This window comes from Arvicola amphibius, chromosome 5, assembly GCF_903992535.2.
Source record: "Arvicola amphibius chromosome 5, mArvAmp1.2, whole genome shotgun sequence".
Classification (NCBI taxonomy): domain Eukaryota; kingdom Metazoa; phylum Chordata; class Mammalia; order Rodentia; family Cricetidae; genus Arvicola; species Arvicola amphibius.
This window is the reverse complement of record NC_052051.1, coordinates 88,259,721-88,280,564: the sequence shown is the minus strand read 5'-3', so window position 1 is coordinate 88,280,564 and position 20,844 is coordinate 88,259,721. Positions and strand designations below refer to the sequence as shown.

At 42.4% G+C, this 20,844-nt stretch overlaps 1 protein-coding gene across 1 annotated transcript in view; it reads left to right on the top strand.

The window, feature by feature from the left end:
* The window catches only part of Colec12 (collectin subfamily member 12), a 214,085-nt gene that overhangs the window by 174,971 nt on the left and 18,270 nt on the right, over positions 1–20,844 (top strand). The window contains exons 4-8 of the mRNA XM_038330579.1: positions 805–903; positions 2,343–3,389; positions 12,882–13,370; positions 14,161–14,297; positions 15,381–15,490. Of these exons, the coding sequence (XP_038186507.1) occupies positions 805–903; positions 2,343–3,389; positions 12,882–13,370; positions 14,161–14,297; positions 15,381–15,490 (1,882 nt within the window). The remainder of the gene's footprint in view (positions 1–804; positions 904–2,342; positions 3,390–12,881; positions 13,371–14,160; positions 14,298–15,380; positions 15,491–20,844) is intronic.

Here is a 20,844-nt window from a genome sequence, read left to right as displayed (position 1 = left end):
AAGAAGAGCTTAAATGTGCCACCACACCCAGCTAAGCCAGTCCTTTGCCAGTGGAGTTCCCACACGCAAGGAACATTAAGGAGGCTTAGAAGTCATATAATTTTTTGAATAATTATAGTGCTATATGTCTCCACATGTAGAAATTAACAGACACGTTACAGTAGGGGATTCAGTGTATAACAGAGTACTCCAGCATATCAAAAATTTAGAAAGTACTCCAAACCCTTTCTACAGCTTCAAAAACAAAAGTTTACAGATATACGGTCTTTCCGCCAATAAGTTATATCACTTGGCTTTTTGCTAGTTATTCATCTAAAGAACAGCCTGTCTTAGGGTTTCTATTGCTGTGAGAAAACACCATCACCATGGCAACTCTTATAAAGGAAAACATTTAATTGGGGTGGCTTACAGTTTCAGAGGTTCAGTTCATTATCATCATGGTTGGACATCGTGGCATGCAAGTAGACAAGGTGCTGGAGAAGGACCCGAGAGTTAATACATCTGGATCCACAGGCAACCAAGACGTGAACTGAAACACTGGCAGTGGCTTAAGCACAGGAGACTGCAAGCCCACCTGCACAGTGACACACTTCTCCAATAAGGCCACACCTCCTTGTAGTGCCACTCCCTATGAGCTTATGGAGGCCAATTACATTCACACTACCACACAGTCTCCTCCATATTTGATCTCAGCTTCTTATTTTAAATCTCCTTTCTTCTGTAATGAAATTATCTCATCTTAGAATTGAAAAACAAACACGAGCAGATAAGTCAACTAATCTTTTTTTTTTTCCCAAATCTTAGTTGTAGAGAAAATGGACAATGTCACAGGTGGCATGGAGACATCTCGCCAGACTTACAATGACAAGCTCACTGCAGTGGAAAGTGACCTGAAAAAATTAGGTAAACTACAGCAAGAGAGAGCCATTGAAAGGAGGGTTCCACTGTATGTCATCTGTATGAGTGATAACAATTTTTCTGAATAGTAATGTGTTTAGTGTTTTTATTGGTGAATGCTGTGTCTTTAATTGCTATTTGATTCTAATATTTCCATTGGGGGGGTTGGTTTTGTTTTTTTGAGACAGGGTTTCTCTGTAGCTTTGGAGCCTGTCCTGGAGCTAGCACTTATAGACCAGGCTGGCCTTGAACTCACAGAGATTCTCCTGCCTCTGCCTCCCAAGTATTGGGACTAAAGGCATGTGCCACCACTGACCGGCTGAGTATTTCCATTTTCAAAGGTAAGGACTCCCACCTTGAAAATCTCATGCATCATATAAAATCTACATCCAATATTGACAGAAAAGAGTCGTTAAGTAGCATCTACTAGAGGTTCTCTTCTCATCTGCTCAGTAAATACTAATTTGAATTATTTTAAACTGCATAAGCACATTTCTGGGAGTTAATTCTCTGTGTAGATCAGGTAGGCCTCAAACTCAGAGATCCTCCTGCCTCTACCTCCAGAATGGTGAGATTAAACTATGCCCACAGAGTTAACTTCTTTTAAAACTTTTTATTTTATGTGCACTGGTGTGAAGGTATCAGATATCCTGGAACTGGAGTTACAGACAGTTATGAGATACCATGTGGGTGCTGGAGATTGAACACTGGTCCTCTGGATGATCAGCCAGTGCTCTTAACTGCTAAGCCATCTCTCCAACCTCATAACTTTTAATATAAAAGATTCTAGCCTGTTTGGTCTCCTGATGTTTATTTTCATTTATTAAAAAATGAATTTTGGTTTAAATGGTGTTTAAGATTCTATGAATATGATTCTGCTTTTGAAAATTGTCAGTAATTTCTAGCATTCAAGTTATTAAATACCCACTGAATAAAAGAATTTTGGTAAATTTGTAAGATTATTTTCTCATAAGTACACCCTGCCTGCTATCCTGGTATCTGGTAAATCTCCCTCTGTCTTTGAAAGAAGTGTCCACCCAAGTTTGTAAGTCCTATGCTGAACCCCTTTGCTGATTCTAAAGCCCCATTTTAAGTATATTCTCAGTAATACAGCCTAACCTGCATGTACCACAGATTTCTAAAAGACAGTGCTACCATTTAAGCATATGGGATCTTTTTGAAAAATTACTTTTATTTTTGTTTGTTTGTTTGGCAGGGGGCATATACATGTCACAGCATGCATGTAGTGGTCAGAGGACCAATGACTTAATGGGCTTCTGCTCTCTTCCTCCACTAAGTAGGCTCAGGGAATGAATTCAGGTTGTCAGATCTGCCAGTAAATGCCTTTACCCATTGAGCCATCTTTTTGGCTGATATCTGGGTCTCTGGCCTCACTTGAACATCTCTTTACCACCAGTCTAAGTAACAAACATCTCTCATTCCAGGGGACCAAACTGGAAAGAAAGCTATAAGCACCAACTCAGAACTTTCTACCTTCAGATCAGATATTCTAGATCTCCGTCAACAACTTCAGGAGATCACAGAAAAAACAAGCAGGAACAAAGATACACTGGAGAAGTTACAGGCAAGTGGGGATTCATTGGAGGATAGGCAGAGTCAACTGAAAGAAACTCTGCAGAATAATTCTTTCCTCATCACCACTGTCAACAAAACCCTCCAGGCATATAATGGCTATGTCACAAATCTGCAACAAGATACCAGTGTGCTCCAGGGCAATCTGCAGAATCAAATGTATTCTCAGAGCATGGTTATCATGAACCTCAACAACCTGAACCTGACCCAAGTACAGCAGAGGAACCTTATCACTAATCTGCAGCGCTCTGTGGACGACACGAGCCAAGCCATCCAGCGAATTAAGAATGACTTCCAAAGTTTGCAGCAAGTTTTCCTTCAAGCCAAGAAGGACACCGATTGGCTAAAGGACAAAGTACAGAGCATGCAGACATTGGCTGCCAACAACTCTGTCCTGGCCAAAGCCAACAATGACACCCTGGAGGAGATGAATAGCCAGCTCAGCTCATTTACAAATCAGATGGACAATATCACCACTATCTCACAGACAAATGAACAGAACCTGAAAGACCTTCAGGACTTACACAAGGATGCAGAGAACAGGACAGCCATCAAGTTCAGCCAACTAGAGGAACGCTTTCAGGTCTTTGAGACAGATATTGTGAACATCATTAGCAATATTAGCTACACAGCCCATCACCTGCGGACGCTGACCAGCAACCTGAATGAAGTCAGGACCACTTGCACAGATACCTTAACTAGACACACTGATGACCTGACCTCCTTGAATAACACACTGGTCAATATCCGTTTGGATTCTGTTTCTCTCAGGACACAGCAAGACATGATGAGGTCAAGGTTAGACACTGAAGTGGCCAACTTATCGGTGATTATGGAAGAGATGAAGCTGGTTGACTCAAAGCATGGTCAGCTCATCAAGAATTTTACAATTCTACAAGGTAAATGTAAATTTCATATTTGGGTTTGTGCCAGTTATCTATTGCTGCAAAACAAATTATTCTAAAACTTGACAATTTAAAACAAATATATAGTATATAACAAGTTTTATGGATTGGGAATTCAGAAGCAGATTCATAGATTGGTCCTGACTGGTTGTTTTATTTTGGGGTGTGTGTGTGTGTGTGTGTGTGTGTGTGTGTGTGTGTGTTTGCAGTAAAGTTGTTAACTGAGGCACAGTCATTTGAATGCTTAGTAGGTGTGGGACATCTATTTCTAACTTGTCGTACATGGTCCTCAGCAAGAAACTCAGTTCATCACCAAGTGAATTTTCTTAGTGTTGTCACAATAGGGAAGCTTACTTTCTCTGAAGTAAGCGGTTCAGTGAAGAGAGGAAAATGAAAACCACTTTGTGACTTCACCTCAGAAGTCACACACTCTTAGCAGTAGTGATCACCTGTAATCCTAGTACTTGGAAGGCTCAGGCAAGAGGATTCTTAGTTCAAGGCCAGGCTGGGCTACATAATAAAACTCTTCCCTGAGGAAAAATAGTATTCAGATGCCTGTAATCCCAACACTAAAGAGGCAAAGACAGGAGGATCAGGAGTGAAGGTCTGCCATTCTTGTCCATATTAAGAGGGTGAACGCACCCCTCTTGTTCCTGATGAGGAGCAGAAGGAGCGAGAACATGAGGGAGAAAGTCAGGAACAAGAGGGGTGCGTTCACTCATGGAGACGGTGGGACAGAACTAATGGGAGATCACCAACTCCAGTTGGAATGGGACTGATGGATCATGCGACCAAACCCGTCTCTCTGAATGTGGCCAACAGCGGGGGCTGACTGAGAAGCAAAGGACAATGGCTCTGGGCTCTGATTCTTCTGCATGGACGGGCTCTGTGGGAGCCTTCTCAGCTTGGTCGATCACCTTCCTGGACCTGGGGGGAGTTGGGAGGACCTTGGACTTAGCATAGAGTGGGGAACCCTGATGGCTCCTTGGCCTTGAGAGGGAGGGAGGGGAGGTATGGGTGGAGGGGAGGGGAGGGAAGGGGGAGAAGGAGGGGAGGGAAGGGGGAGGAGGAGGGGAGGGAGGGGGAAGGAGGAGGGAAGGAGATGGAAATTTTTAAATATAAAAAAAAATAAACCATGAGGAAAAAAAAAAGAAAAAAGAAAAAAAGAGGGTGAAGCTAGCCTGTGTTACACCACACCTCCTTCTACCATGTTCCATTCTTGATGTGTAAGTCAGCAGGAGGAAGAGAGCTAAGCTCCACATCTGGAAGGGTGGTGTATAGATGTAGTTTATTGTACTAAAGATTGATTGTTTTGGATTTTTCTCAACATCTGAGCTATTTCAGTGCCTATATATGCTGAGCTCCTGTGAAAGCAAGATTAGTTCATCCAGGTCTTCAGGCTACAACTAAGGTATAATGTATACATTTCACCAGTAGAAGGGCAGTTGATTATTGTTATGCCCAAATCCATGAAGCCCCCCAAAAAATCTACAAGGAGACCAAGTCCCATATGTAAAAGCAAAGTGTCTTTGTTTTATGTAAGTTTGCAAACTTGGTTTCTCCACATGTCCAACGTATTGGAATAAACAGAGAGCCCTGAGCTCAGAGTTAGGTTTTTATAGTAGTAAAGGTGGGGGTGAGGGGATTTCTGAGGTTCAGGACTCCTGATTGTTTGGCATTTGTCTAAGGGTGTCCTGGTGAGTGTGTGCTGGCAGGTGATCCTATCTACAGTGGTTGGAACTTGGAACGTTACGCATTTCCTTTGGATGGTCTGTTCTTGGGTGGTGCTCAGGTAATGGTCCTTCCTGCAACCAGGTTTTGCTTCAGGGTAAACTACTAAGACTCAGGCCTCTATTAAACTTATCAATGGCCGAGTTCTATCCTAGCAGGTGATAATGATTAGAAGTAAAGACATTCCTTTGGGTGGTCTGTTTCTATTTAGCTTATCGTGGCTGGTTCCTACAATTATCACAGTAACTGTGAGTTCACAGAAGATGGAAAAGGTGTCACTACCATAGGAAATGAACTTTACTGTCATCCAGGGCATCCATGCTGTAGAAGCAATGATGTGGACTCAGGCTGATTTCCAACAATAACTGCCATCATAGGTTTAATGCAAAAGAACTCCTGGATGCTGTGCTCAGCTATCTAAGGCTTACAAAGAAGGTCAGATACTGGATGCTGTGCTCAGTTATCTAAGGCTTACAAAGAAGGTCAGATACTGGATGCTGTGCTCAGTTATCTAAGGCACACCAAGAAGACCAGGTAGATGCTTCCCTTTGGGCAACATAACCTTTAGAGAATTTTAAAGCCTCCAAAGATGGGTGACAAGTAATCATATTCTTGACTTTCAGAAGGGGAATAAAAGGTAGATTTAACACACTATATTTAGTTGGGTCTGCTTTTAAGCCTGAGAAAAGTTTAAGAGGGGAATAGAGAAAGGTAATTTGTGAGCTTTCAGAAAAGTCGCTATCACAATGAGTCCACTAAAAAGGAGGCAGGTGGCCTAATCTTATTTCCTTACAATGACAGATTAGTTAAACTTGTAGACTAGAAATAACATGTCTGGATTTTACCAAGACATTGGGCATTGATACTGTTAAGAACAATGTAGAAAAACAGGTGGATTGCAGCACATTTGGATGGATAAATTGATAGTAATAGTTTTCTGGGTAGATACCTGAGTAAGGCGAAATCAAACACACATAACTTCTCATAGCTTCTGTTAGCCAGAGTCTTAGTGCAATGCACTGGGCCATCTGTTTGGGGCCTTCCTATGCTGCCAGCTCCCTAAGGACTTGTGACTTCATCAGAAACTGTTTTGGGAACATGAAGGTTTCCATGTCACCTCAGGTTCTTGGCACTATTTGTTGTCTTGAACCTAAGGGTTGTCATCTGAGGAATACCCTCAGCTCCTGGAAGGTGATATGTTCTTGGCCAGGCAGCCATATCATAATAGCTCAGTTTCTGCAAAGCCAGCAAGAAGCCTGTCTCTGTCTAGTCTGCCAAGATGGAGCCTTTAATGTCATGACCTATTAAGGAAGTGACTTTCTATCACCTTTGCCATGTATTATCGGTTTGAAGCAAGTCCCATAAGTCATACTAAAGAGAAAGTGACACCTAGGGCATGTGTCTTAATTAGGATTTCTGTTGCTATAAAGAGACACCATGACCACAACAACTCTTATAAGGAAAAACATTTAATTGAGGTGGCAGCTTACAGTTCAGAGGTCCAGTCTATTATCCTGGTAGGCGCATGGTGGCATGTAGACAGATGTGGTGGTGGAGAAGTAGCTGAGAGTTCAACATATTGCAGGCAACAGGAAGTGGTCTCAGTAATACTGAGCGAAGCTTAAGCATATATGAGACCTCAAAGCCTTCCTCCACAGTGACACCCTCCCTCAGAAGGCCACACCTCCAAAATAGTGCCTCTCCTTATGAATTTATGGGGCCAATTGCATTCAAACTACCACAGCGTGCATCACTGGCGGTCACCTTAAGGAGTATCTGCCACTTTAGTTGAATGATTAACTATAAAAAGCACCTGTTTGTGACAGGTGACAGAGGGCAGGACCCTTTCAACAATTCTGTTAGTAACACAAAACTTCACAGTAAGTAAAGATGATAGAACCACCCAGAACCTGAGCACTGGGAACAGCACGATGTCGGCACCAATGGAACAGAGCCTGTTAGATCTGCTAAGATCCTGCTCTCTGGTAGACAAGACCCAACAGATCCCCACTCTTTTGTTGGGGGACAGAATCTGTCTAGCTCAGGCAAGTCTCAAAGTCTAACCCTCCTCTGTCAGCATAGCTAGCTATGTTCAGTTGCCCTCCAGAACAGCAGTCCCAAGCAGGTACTAAGATAACAAGAGGCTAAGAAAGCACCCCCATTCTGGATACACGTGCTTAATTCTACATATGCCCATTTCATCCCATCTGCTTCCTCTTTCCATAAACATGGAGAAGCTGCTACATTGGTTTATGGTTTGTGTAAGTTCTGCCTCTGTGAGTTTAAAATATTTTGATAATTTCCAAGAAAGTCTGTTAACACGCCTTTAATGAGGTCATGTGCTAATATCTCAGCCACCTGAGGCATCCTCATCAAGATGCAGAAACTGAAGTGGTACATATCTATAATCCCAGCATTCAGGAGGCCAAGGTAGTTAGGACTGAATGTTCAAGGCCATCTTAGGCTACGTGGAAGAGCCTGTATTAAAAAATAAAATAACATGATAAAAGGGAAAAAGTAGGTAGTCATATATCGGCAATAACTGTATGTACAGTTTTCAACCAAAACTCTTGTTAAGGAGCCTTTTTTTCCTTTGATTACAAATAACATGAAGATTTTTATCCTAAGTTCTATACACAGAGGGCCTTTCATGCACACTGCCATACTGGAAGTTTCTGCTGTCTCCAGAGCTGTTCCTCTGCAGGCTAGGCCCTGCCCATAGCATTTGTACCCTCTACATAATCTGATGTTTTCCCCTCAGCCCTCCTGAGATAGTAAAGTTTCATGAGTATGAAATGAGACAGCGTTTGAGTACCAAATTGTTTCTCCAGGAACTTTCCCCTCATCTGTGTGTACCTTTCAGACTTTGAGGGCTCAGTTGAGGTAAGAGCAAGCATGGAGTGAGGTGCCTAGCTTGGGTTAGAATAGCACCTGTGTGATGGTGAATTCAATTCCTAGGAAAGATTTCCCTTGTGCTATACCTACAACCAACACATTTCAGTGGCAACAAAACAGAGCGTCTCACGGCACACAGGGTTAAGGTGGCGTTGAGTCCATAAGTCCTTCCTGCTGGCTTCTGGAGTCTTACCTGGAGGTGAATCACACCCGGGTACTGGTCATGCTGCTGAGCCTTCAAATAAATAGTCCATATTTATAGTTGTATCTCCTTAAGGTGGGAAACATTAGTGTTCTCCTTTTACAGTAGAGGGGTCTAAAACATAGAAAGCCCAAATAACTGTTCCAACTTCAAACAGCTGGCAAGTGATAGCAGTGCTAGTTCCCAGGCTCAGGCTTCCCCAAATGGTATCCTGGTACCTATGCTGACTTCAGAGAGCAACACATTTGGCAAGGTTGAAAAGATGAAGAATTTACTTCCAGCAGTAGATTCTTGGATAAGAAGTTGACCCTTGAACTAAGCTCTGCAGGGTAAGTAGCAAGGCTGGAAGATCCAGGAACAATGCCACTTACAGGGCAGATGGGATATGAGGCCTTAGGTTCTCTCAGGGCCTTCCTATTCTCTCCCTCATGCTACACTAACCCTAGCCAGAATGTGTCTTCAGATCCTTGAGGGAAGCTGGAAGTCTATGAAGCAGATGTCGTCACTTGGTGAGAAACCGTGGGTTGAATATACCCTTCTCTCTGAACAAGAAGTTAACATGAACTAGAAGTCAACTCTCTAGTTCAAGATGATTCTTCAGAATGATTGTCAAAGAGTATCTATTGTTTTTTATTATTCATTATTATATTATTATGATATACTTTATTATTATTTTATTTTTGGGATTGTCATTGTGGTTGTTTTGTTTTGTTTTGTTTGTTCTGTTCTGTTTTGAGACAGGGCCTAGCAGTATTGGAACTCACTGTATAGACCAAGCTGACCTTTAACTCATGGAGACCTGCATGCAAGTGCTGGGATTAAAGACATGTGTCACCATGCCAAACTATCTGTTGTTTTGTTTCATTTTTAATTTTCACATTCCTTTTTCACCTTGGTAAAACTAAGTCAACAGTTGCTTATTACACACTGCTATAGTTTAGATCCAGAATGTTCCCCAGTGGCCTGTATTTTGAAGGCTTCATCCTCACTTGCTGTTTTTGGGAAGTGGTAGAATGTTGAAGAGGTGGGGCCTGGCAGGAAGTGTTTGGTTCACTGGGTGCTTACCCCTGACCTTAAAGGGATTTGTTGTGAGATGCCAGTTTCTTTTTTAATCTCAGCCATAAAGTAAATCATTTACTCCATAAGTTTCCCAACTTCAATGTGCTACCAGCCAAAGGACCAAAAGCAAGATATCCATCCAGTTAGTCATGGGCCAAACCCTCCAAAACCATAAGCTAAAATAAACATTTCTTCTTTTGAAGTTGATGATCTCCAGCATTTTGCTATAGTAACAGAAAGTTAACACATAGGTGCTTAATAAATTCAGTTAATTACAATCAAAGTAGCTTTTTTATAAAAGAAAGCTGCATTATTGTATCTTTCTTATTTCTACCCAGTCTATCTTCTAGTCTTCTACTAGGGTTCTTTGTTGTTGTTGTTCTTGTTGTTGTGACAGAATCTTATACTGTATCCCAGAATAAACTGGAATAAATGTGTAGCCTACCACTGCCTCAAATTTGTGGCAGTCCTGCTTCAGCCCCCAAGTACTGTGTCATCCAGGGTTCTTAACATCATGTCTCCAAGAATTTGGATGACAGACAAAACTTAGGCCTTGTATCTACTTGATGTCACACAGAAGTTTTGTTGGAAATCATGTTTAAAACTGGCTTGAGTAGGATCCAGGAGCAGATGGCACTTCTCAAAGTCTGCAATTGATATGCCAAAGCAGAAAGGGGACAGTGATAAAAATCTAATGTCCGAGGATTCAGTATCTTAAATCCCCTAAGTCTCTGACGTCTGGGAGCCACAAGGTAACAGAGCAAATGAAGCGTTGCTCAGACCCTGCTGTTAGTTGTCTGCATGCACTTGGGGAGCTTGTGACAGCTTTGCCAGTCACATGGGTATCCTGGCAATTCAACATCTCAAGTCAGAGAACCACCCACTCAGCCTTGAAAATTGCACTTCTGCACTGCCATCCATAGAGCACCACACAATATGACGCTCTTGACTTGACATTCAAGTTGCTGAATACATACTCATAAATATTTCCCTTTTTGTTTTGTTTTTTAGTTGGTTTGTTTACTTGTTTGTTTTTCATTTTTTGATTTTCGAGACAGGATTTCTCTGTAGCTTTGGAGCCTGTCCTGGAACTAGCTCTTGTAGACCAGGCTGACCTCGACCTCACAGAGATCCGCCTGCCTCTGCCTCCCGAGTGCTGGGATTAAAAGTGTGCTCCACCACCATCCGGCAATACTTTCTCATTTTATGTGGGGGGTAGGGTGGGAGTAGGAATGGGTAACATTTAATTTTTATTTATTTATTTATATGTATATATGTGTGCCTGCATACAGGTACAGATGTGCCACTCCTTCCATGGGGAGGTCAGGAGTCTGTTCTTGCTCTCCATCCTGTTGAGGAGGGCTCTCTTTTCTTCTGTGGTTGTGCCATGACTGACTCGTGTGACTGTTAGCCTCCGGGTGATGCGCTTGCCTCTCTGCCACTGACATCACTGCATGAAAGCTGTGACTACACATTCGAGCCACTGCAGCTGCCTTTTAATGTGGTTTTCCGAGGTCAGGCTTGCACAGCAGCCATTTGTAGCCATGTCCCCAGCTCCTCGTTTTATTTTATTTTTATTTCAACAGCTACAGAGGCTGACAGTGACACTAGCATCTCAGAGAAAAACATCTCTTGGACCAATGCTAGGCTTTTAAAATAGCTTTGGCTCTTTTATCAATTTTTTAATTAACAAGCAAAGTAAACATCTAGCTTGTCTTGTCATCAGAGTTTATCATATGATTCCTCTTACCATGAAGTACCTGCTTCTAGGCAGTTTTTGTAAGGTGAAGACAGCTGTAAGTGAGGACATCACTATTCTGTGCCTGCCCCGTGTATGCATAATCATAGATACTAAGCTTAATTTTGCTGTAAAACTGTGTGCAGTGCATAAGTGCAGTGCTTTACAAGAAAAGACTTGGTTTTTTACTAACCTAGTTGGGAGTCCATTGATAGTGATATTTTTATTAAAGGTAAAAACTTGCACCACATATCTGTATCCACCACTTTCCACTGTGTGATTTAGAAATTAGCATATTTTGCTGTTTTGTGCTGGCTCTGGAACCCATGTCTGATGCCCTCTTGGGGAAAAAAGGTCAGTGTCTGTCTATGTGTGTATTAGTTGAGGACATTCAGCTATGTCCAGTTGGGGAATTGGGGTCATTTAGACTCTATAAACTGTCCTGCCCAGAAATAATAAGCAATGAAAAGCTGCTACCCCATATGAGTGAGGCCTTAGATTTAGGTATGGGAGAAAGAAAGAGCTGTGAGCCTTTGGAGCTGGGGAATCTAACTGAGCTGAGAGGTAAGTTTATCCTTGCAGATAAACTCATTTCCTGAAGCTTACAGTAGAGTGTCAAACCCTAGAGTGAGGAGCTGAGAAACTAATCACTGGATGAAAGTTTAGAAAGGAAGGATAATAAAGTGTTACTAAAGTGAGTAGATTTTCTAACAGAACTTCATTTTGTGGATTTCCTGAGGTTTAACATATATTCTGAAGAAAACATGTGGTTGAGAAGTTATATATTATGTGCCTGTTAAATTAGAACTTTACAATAATACACCCAATCCAGGGAACTCTCCGGCACCTTCCCCAGTATGAGCCTCTATGATGCCATTTTGCCTACACAGGCACTAACTTACTTTAAGGAGATACAGATGGCAGTAAAAGGCCTTTCTAGTCATCTCTCAGTGGCATGGGTTGGATAATGTGCTCAGAGAAGAAAACTCAGATTGCAGAAGGGATCAATGGGCCCACTCTTAAATGGAAAAGGAAAGCAGGTCTCTACAGCCATGCCATGGATGGACCCAGAATCCACCTAACACATAGGTTTGGAAGTATTACTTCTTGGAATGAGGTAACACAAGGCAGGTCCCCATTACCCAGAAGTCTCTTCTGATATCTCCTAACACAGAATGATGACATTAGAATTCTGTGATTTGGCAGTAAGGCATGGGCATTGGGTAAAAGTCCTAAGTAAAGCTGCCAGATAAAGTGATGTCTAGATGGGCTTAGGAAACCAAAGACCGAATTCATAGAAAAAAAGAGAAATGCACGCCTTTTCTGTTAGTGACAAGCATGTTAGTGCCAGTATCATCATGGATCTTATCAGTGAACACCATTTAGTTCCATCCTAAATGCTGTGAACAGGAAGGGTAGGCTTATTAATTAAAAACAAAAATAAACCAGTACATCATTGTATTGCTTTGCATAGACTTAAACCAGCTGAAAGTTTAGCAGTCAAGGTCTTGGTGAGGTTGGTTTCTTCCAAGGCCTCTCTCCTTAGATTGCAGATGGCCATCTCCTCCTTGTGTGTTCACCTGGTTATCTCTGTGTCTTGATCTTTTTGCTTTTGTAGGCATGTGTGTAGTGTATGTGTGGTCTATTCACATGTATGCACAACTTTGCACACATATGGAGGCCAGAGGAAGATGTTGGGTGAACTGAATCTCATTCTGTCTTACTTCTTGAAGCTAACAATACATTATAAATAGCAAGCACTCCTTAATGCCTATGTTTATGTGTTAGTTTTTTTTATTGTAGGCTATCTAAGCAGATATACCCTCACAATAGACTTCATATATTCATTTTTATGTTTTAGGTCCTCCTGGTCCCAGGGGTCCAAAAGGCGACAGAGGATCTCAGGGACCACCTGGTCCAACTGGCAACAAGGGACAGAAAGGAGAGAAGGGAGAGCCTGGTCCTCCTGGCCCTGCGGGTGAGAGAGGCCCAATTGGACCAGTAGGCCCCCCTGGAGAGCGTGGCAGCAAAGGATCCAAAGGCTCACAGGGCTCTAAAGGATCCCGTGGGTCCCCAGGGAAGCCTGGACCTCAAGGGCCTAATGGAGACCCAGGTCCACCAGGTCCACCAGGCAAGGATGGACTCCCTGGACCCCAGGGCCCTCCTGGCTTCCAAGGACTGCAGGGTACTGTGGGCGAGCCTGGCGTACCTGGACCTCGGGGGCTACCAGGCTTGCCAGGGGTGCCAGGCATACCTGGGCCCAAAGGGCCACCTGGCCCCCCAGGCCCCTTAGGAGCAATGGAACCCTTGGCTCTGCAGAACGAGCCAACTCCAGCATCAGAGACCAATGGTAAGTCCAAATAGCCCTTTTCAGCCAGTGTCGGGGGGAGAAACAGGGCAGTGTATATGCTTGGCTAAACTAACCTCCATGAGTCCCCTAGTTACACTTAGCATCAGGGGCCCTGTGCGTCCCCCTTGATGCCTCACTGCTGTCAGTCGGGCCCCTGAGTATATGCCCAAATATTATCAGGTCTCTAGTCACTTAGGTAAGCCAGGCCCTCAGAAGACACATGCACCCCAAGCACTTCCTTCCAGATATCCTGCACTGGTTACTCTCTGACCATCTTTTTCCTTAGAAACAGACTGTCCATCAGTTAACTCTCCCAGTGTGCAGACAATGTTCCTTTGGCAATGCCCACACTCAGGTTTTACTTAAGAAGGTTTTGTGGTGCCTATGCATCCCTTTAAGTCTTTTGAAAATCTCTATATTAGTTAGAAACTAAGCCTTGCGGGTTTCCATGCTGGCCCAGGGCTTGAACTTTGGATCTGAACTTTGTACGCACTAGTTTGTAGGCTGTAGCTGATCCAAGAGCGACAATATCAGAGCCGATACCACTTTCTTCATTCTGCCATTATAAAGTCTGATCCTGGTGCAGAAAAAACAAAAGCCCAGTCACACCTTTACAGGTTGTAGTATAGCTTTTACTACTGTGTCCTCTACAGTTTACATGTTCTGCTCAGGGACACCCGGTTTCCATTGGCATGACACTGTCCCTTTGGTATCTTAAAGCACAGCTCAGGAAATGAAGAGTGCTTTCTGTGTTTTTTAAATAAATTGTGTAAAAACTTTGCACTTCTAGGCTGCCCACCTCACTGGAAGAACTTCACAAATAAATGCTACTACTTTTCGATGGAAAAAGAAATTTTTGAGGATGCTAAGCTTTTCTGTGAAGACAAGTCGTCACATCTCATTTTCATAAACTCAAGAGAGGAACAGGTATGGTATGTTAGCTGCACACTTGATTGGAGAAAATTGTAATTTAGAAATCAGTTATACCTGGAAATTGCATGCATCCTAGGGAGTCAAAGAGATCAAAATCCATGGCCTCATAAACAAGGAAGGCTGCAGTTTGCAGGCATGACTGGGACTAGAGCATAGGCACTGTCATGATGCTTAAGCCTACAGATATATAGCGCCTCCTGGTGGCTTTCTAGAGAACTTCAGTATAGTAGAAAAGTGAAGGGGGAGTTGCCACTAGACACACACACACACACACACACACACACACACACACACACAGGAGATGGGGGGCTTGGGGTGGGGTGCCACAAACCAGATCTGTTGATTCAGAAGTTGGTAAAGGCCTGTGTGTGACAATGATAGTGGCCCTTTATTAAGTCCCTGTTGTGTGCAAGTCCCCCTTTTAAACCTCATAACAACCCTGCAATATAAACCTTATAATTGCCATCCTCTCCCCCTTGGTTTTTTTAAAACAAAGCCTTGCTATGTTATCCTAGCTTGTCTGGAATTTGCAGTATAAGCCAGGCTGGCCTAAAACCTCTGACTGTCTCCCTGTATCCACGCCTCAAGGAAGGGAATATAGGTGTGATCACTGATTCTTCTCACAAGGAAAAAGGCAAAAGCAGAGCTGAGACTTGACTGACAACCATCTCCAACAGACACAATCCTGAAATCTATTTTTTTAGTAAGCATAAGAAAATAAGCAGTTGGGCCAGGGCCCAAACAACTGCTCTGCAACTTGTCTTTGCTACACCAGTTTTGGTAGAAGCTCATGGATGGGTGGTTGCTGGGAAACAGGACACACAGCAGTCATCCTTAGAAACTCCGAGGAAGAACATTACTATCACTTGTTAAGCTTGACCCAGAAGGTGAAAGCCCCTGAAAACAGTGCCCACAAAATAAACATAATACAAAATGTACTGCAAGAGCTATTAAAAACTCTGAGAACTTTCTTTTGTCAGTTTTACCAAAAAACAAAACAAAACAAAAAAAAACAAAAAAACAAGACCTTCTTTGTGTGGGCTAATAATGAACAAACCTTCCTGACTTCTATTTCAGCAATGGATAAAAAAACAGACAGTGGGGAGGGATAGCCACTGGATCGGCCTCACAGACTCTGGGCACGAAAGCGAGTGGAAATGGTTGGATGGGACACCTGTTGACTACAAGTGAGTTCTCAAAATGTCTAGACTGTGTTCACTCTTTCCTGATTTCCTACAACTTCTCCCTTAATGACCTTTTATCCTATCCCATCCTCTCAAGGGCCTATGTTGCTGATACTAGTTGTCTATTTCCAGTAGGGAAGCCTGGTGGACAGTTATTATGCTGTCAAGTAGGGCACTCCTGACAAAGTGTCATCTTTGAGTATTAAGAGAAAGGATAATGAAGCCCAAAGCCTTTCCGAATGTCAGTGTGCACCCAAACATATTTATGAGTACTGGGAAGTCCCACCCTTGATTAGGCTTCTGACCTACTCCAAGGTTGTAGATCTCTTAATCATAGGAAATCCAAGTGCACTGCACAGAGGATCTGATAATGTTCACCCTTGACTGGTTAAAAGCTGACTAAATTCTACCAACTCAAAGTTTACCTCTTTTCTCAAATCGTGCTTGCTTCTTCTGAAGAAAAAGTAGAAGACCTAATGACGGGAATCTCTGTGGGGCCTTCAGTTTGCTGAAGACAAAGAAATCAGGCAAATAGCAGCATATCACAGGAAGCTACTGTGCCTTGGGGGAGGAGTCCAGTTTGAGGTAGTCTCTATGCACTGAGGTAAGACTAGAGGTAGCTAAAGAGTTGCACAGGGACTGAGATGATGGACAGAGAGGCCACATAGTCTCAGATACATATAGGAAGAGCCAGGTCTGAGCAGGGTCTTACTACATATGTGATCCACACTGGCCTGGAACTTAAAATGTTCTGCCTTCAGCACTGAAGTGCTAAGTCAGACCTGCATCACTATACTGTAGCGATGAGACGAGCAGGACTGCTTTTCATCCCGCCTGGCTCCTGCACGGCTAACTTTACACCCGAAACAACAACAACACACAAATTGTATTCATTTAAACACTGCCTGGCCTCTAGCCTCTTACTAGCTAACTCTCACATCTTGATTAACCCATTTCTATTATTGTGTGTAGCACCACGAGGTGGTGGCTTACCGGGAAGATTCTAACCCATGTCCATCTTGGGCCGGAGCTTCATGGCATCTGACTGATTCTGCTTTCTTCCTCCCAGAATTCTGTTCTGTCTACTCCACCCACCTGAGGGCTGGCCTATCAAAAGGCCAAAGCAGTTTCTTTATTAACCAATGAAAGTAACACATAGACAGATGACCCTCCTACATCATTTTCCCTTTTTCTGTTTAAACAAAAAAGAAAGGCTTTAACTTTAACATAGTAAAATTACATATAACAAAAGAGTTATCAAGCAAGAATTACAATATTTAGATCTATTTTATCTTTTACCATAACAAAGGAAAACTATAACTATAAGTAACCATTCTTCAAATCCATCAAAGACTCCAGAAGGATATAATATTACCTAAGTAAACAAGAAATAAGCAACTTCCAAAACTCTAGAAATGACAGAGACATCTCACAGCCTGTACAATCATCCAAAGTTCCTCTGTACCATTGGGGTATCTATCTTCAGCCTTCAGGCCCATAGTATCCAGCAGACTTCTCCATGAAGCAGGAAAATTCAAAGACAGTTTAGTCACTTTCTGCTGTGTCCTGCAGGATGTCTCGCAGACTCTTTCATGAGTCAGGAACCCCGAAGGATCATCTCACCTTTAAGCAAGTTCAGCAGTCCTCTCTCTCTGCGGGTTCTTCTTGTCCAGTTCATGCAACAGTCCAGGCAAGAGCAGTTTCTTGCCCAAATGGTTAACCAAGTCCATAAGGGGCCTCTTTGATGCCCATCTTCCTCTTAAGGTAGCTGGTACTGCCAGGAACAGACGTGTCTCATTGTCATGGAAAGTCCCAAATTATTAAAACATTTAAAATGCCATATTCTGTAGTCTTTGAAAGATATGAAGAATGCCTATTTAACTGAAATATATCTATGCACATCTATCAAATCTAACTAACATGACTACAAGATTGACTATTATTAATTATCCATTAACAACCTATATTTCCTAATTATACGTTACTTTTTAAAAAATATTTATTTATTTATTATGCATACAATATTATGTCTGTGTGTATGTCTGCAGGCCAGAAGAGGGCACCAGACCTCATTACATAAGGTTGTGAGCCACCATGTGGTTGCCGGGAATTGAACTCAGGACCTTTGGAAGAGCAGGCAATGCTGTTAACAACTGAGCCATCTCTCCAGCTCTATACATTACATTTTTAAATGAACTACACAATCGCAATACCTTTATCAAGATCAGAAAAACATATACATATAACAAAATTGACCTAAAATCCATACCAATGCAAATTATTCATATCTACATCATATCCCCCTTTAAATGTAAAAGAACATTTATAAACAATGGTTGGTAATATGGGCACAGTTTTTTTCTCCAAACTGCTTTGTGCTGAATAGGGGTGCTGTTATTTAGGTCTTTCATGGTATAACCTGTCTGCTAGATTCATCTCAGTCAGCAGTTGAGCAGAGTAATTTTTTGAGGGTGTTCACAGCAACCTTTCATAAGGGCGTGGTCTACCATACCATATTGGGATAGAAGCAATCCACAGGGTCTCATCCTCTGTGAAAACTAAAGAAGAACTTTTCCAAAGCATGATATCCTTAGATCCAAATTCTGAAGTCAAGGTATTTTCAAAATATCCATCTTGGATTAGTTCAGCAGCATCTATAAACAAATATATTTTAGTAGCTGTTGCTCCTTCCTCAGCATTCAAACAATTCAAAGAGAGCATAATAGCATACAGCATCAAGATTCTCTGTGTATTTTCCATCTTTGTGCAGCTTTATTTTAACCTCTATTTCGTTTATTTTTACTTTTATTTTTTGAGACAGGTTCTCTGTATATCTTTGTCCTGGAATAACTCTTGTAGACCAGGCTGTCCTTGAACTCACAGAGGTCATCTGTCTCTGCCTCCTCAGTGCTGAGATTAAAGGTGTATGCTACCACACCTTGAACTCACAGAGATCTGTCTGTCTCTGCCTCCCAGGTATTGGGATTAAAGGCATGTGCTACAACACCTTGAAGTCAGAGGTCAATCTACCTCTGCCTCCCAAGTGTTGGGATTAAAGGTGTGTACCACCACACCCAACTACTCTCCTTTTTCTTTTTTAAGAACTTTAACCTTTTTCTTTTCTCTCCCAAACCAGCATATATTTTTAACACACAGTAAACCATTTAGAGATTTTTTTGAATCTCTCTTTACTATATATTTCTCTTTTTCTGAGTCTTTAAGGAGAGGATGAAAGCCATGGCTTTAATGACTGGATCTAGCCCATTTCTTAGCTTTCCAGCCTCATGTCGGAGGTACCTGCTGTAGCCATTTTTATTGCCACAACTCTATGCTGTTTCAAAGTCCCTGCCAGCAAGCAAGCTGCTCACAGACTACATTCAAGTCCTCTCTCTGTAGCCATCCCTCCTGCCTCAAAGAGTCAGAGTTTGCACTGGCAGGACAGCCTAGAAAGCTGGCATTTTAAAACTGCGCAGCTTTTTTCCTGCTATGGCTGAAAACCAAAATAGCATACATTCAGCTTTTCATCAACACCATTTAAGTGTTTTGTGGCAGGACCTCTTAAAAGAGCTGCAGGATTTTTCAGCTAAAGCTGAGTCAGGAAGCTTCTCTTAGATGAGAGCGCTTGCCTCTAGCAAGCAGAGCAGACCTGAGAAATTGCTGCTACCAAGAAACCACGCGCAATGCTGTCATTTTGTTCTAGAATTACTTCCCAAGCTGTCTCAGGCTTTCTGTGGATGCAGTTATTTACATGGGCACCATTCTGTAGTGATGAGACGAGCCTGTTTTTTTGTCCCGCCCGGCTCCTGCACAGCTAACTTTACACCCGAAATAACAACACACAAATTGTATTCATTTAAACACTGCCTGGCCTCTAGCCTCTTACTAGCTAACTCTCACATCTTGATTAACCCATTTCTATTAATGTGTGTAGCACCACGAGGTGGTGGCTTACCGGGAAGATTCTAACCCATGTCCATCTTGGGCCGGAGCTTCATGGCGTCTGCCTGACTCTGCTTTCTTCCTCCCAGAATTCTGTTCTGTCTACTCCACCCACCTGAGGGCTGGCCTATCAAAAGGCCAAGGCAGTTTCTTTATTAACCAATGAAAGTAACACATAGACAGATGACCCTCCTACATCACTATACCTTACAGTTCTGTACTTTTAATCTCTCCATGTAAAGAACATGAGAGAAAGTAGGTAAAATCAAAGGCCACCTCCAAAGGGGGTAAAATGTGGACAAATACCTAAGTAGACCTCTGGGGATTTTAGGTCTTCCCCAAGGCTGAGTAGGTACACCTGTGTTTGTCTGCCAGCCTTCTCTCTGTCTGTTTACTTGTGCCTGCCTCTGGGAGACAGTGGCACTCATGGAACCACCCAGTATGTCAGGGATACTCTATGCAAAACTCCACACAGCTGTGCGTGTAAATTGGGAGCTGTGATTGTTTGGAAGAAGACTGGGAGGCAGAGGTTAGTAAGGAAAAAGGCAAAGCTCTTTCTTTGGCAGTCAAGAAAGTCAGGATATCTTTTTAAATGAGGTGAGAGATGCTCCCCACTTTTCTTACTGCCGTAAATGCAAAGAAATATTTAGTTTGACTACGAAATTCAATCTTAAACTTTATTGGTTCATGTGGGATTGATTGAGCTGGAATACTGCTAAGTGCTCCATCTTTCAAAGATGAACCTTTACTATTTTGCCTGGGATCTAGAAAGAACTATGTGAATGGGGAGGAAAGCACTAGTGTTGGTCCCTAGTTCCTGAGAGGTATGACATCACATCCTAGAAGTTTTGTCACCAACCACAGTCACCCTGGAGCCTCTGGGAATGAGGGCTCCTGTACTCTCGCCACCACATAGACTCTGTGTCTCCTTTTCTACCCATAGGAATATATGTATACATGAAAAACTCCCCAGGATCAAATTCTAAAAGTAAGGATAAATTAAGCAGACATTTCATGAGATTTCAGTGACCAAAGGGTAACTTAGTTTGACATGTAATAATAAACACTGCATAAACTAGAGATAAGGCTGGTACCATCCAGAGGAGAGTCACATAAAATCTCCATATCCCCATGTATAAAATGAATTTGACAAAGGGACTATGTTAATACCTCTTAAATGTGATTTCCTCACACACACACACACACAGAGAGGGGGGGGGGGATTTAATATAAAGCTTGTCACCTGGGAAGAACTGGAGAAATACTGCCTGTGGGTGTTGGTGTTATTTCTGTTGTTGACACAGTCGTGTACCATAGTAAGATGCTACTGTGCTGGAGAATATTATGCCTAGAATTTGTACATTGTGCAGGATCTTAGTTAGAGATCCACACACAACATCTTACAAGAATATTCCCTG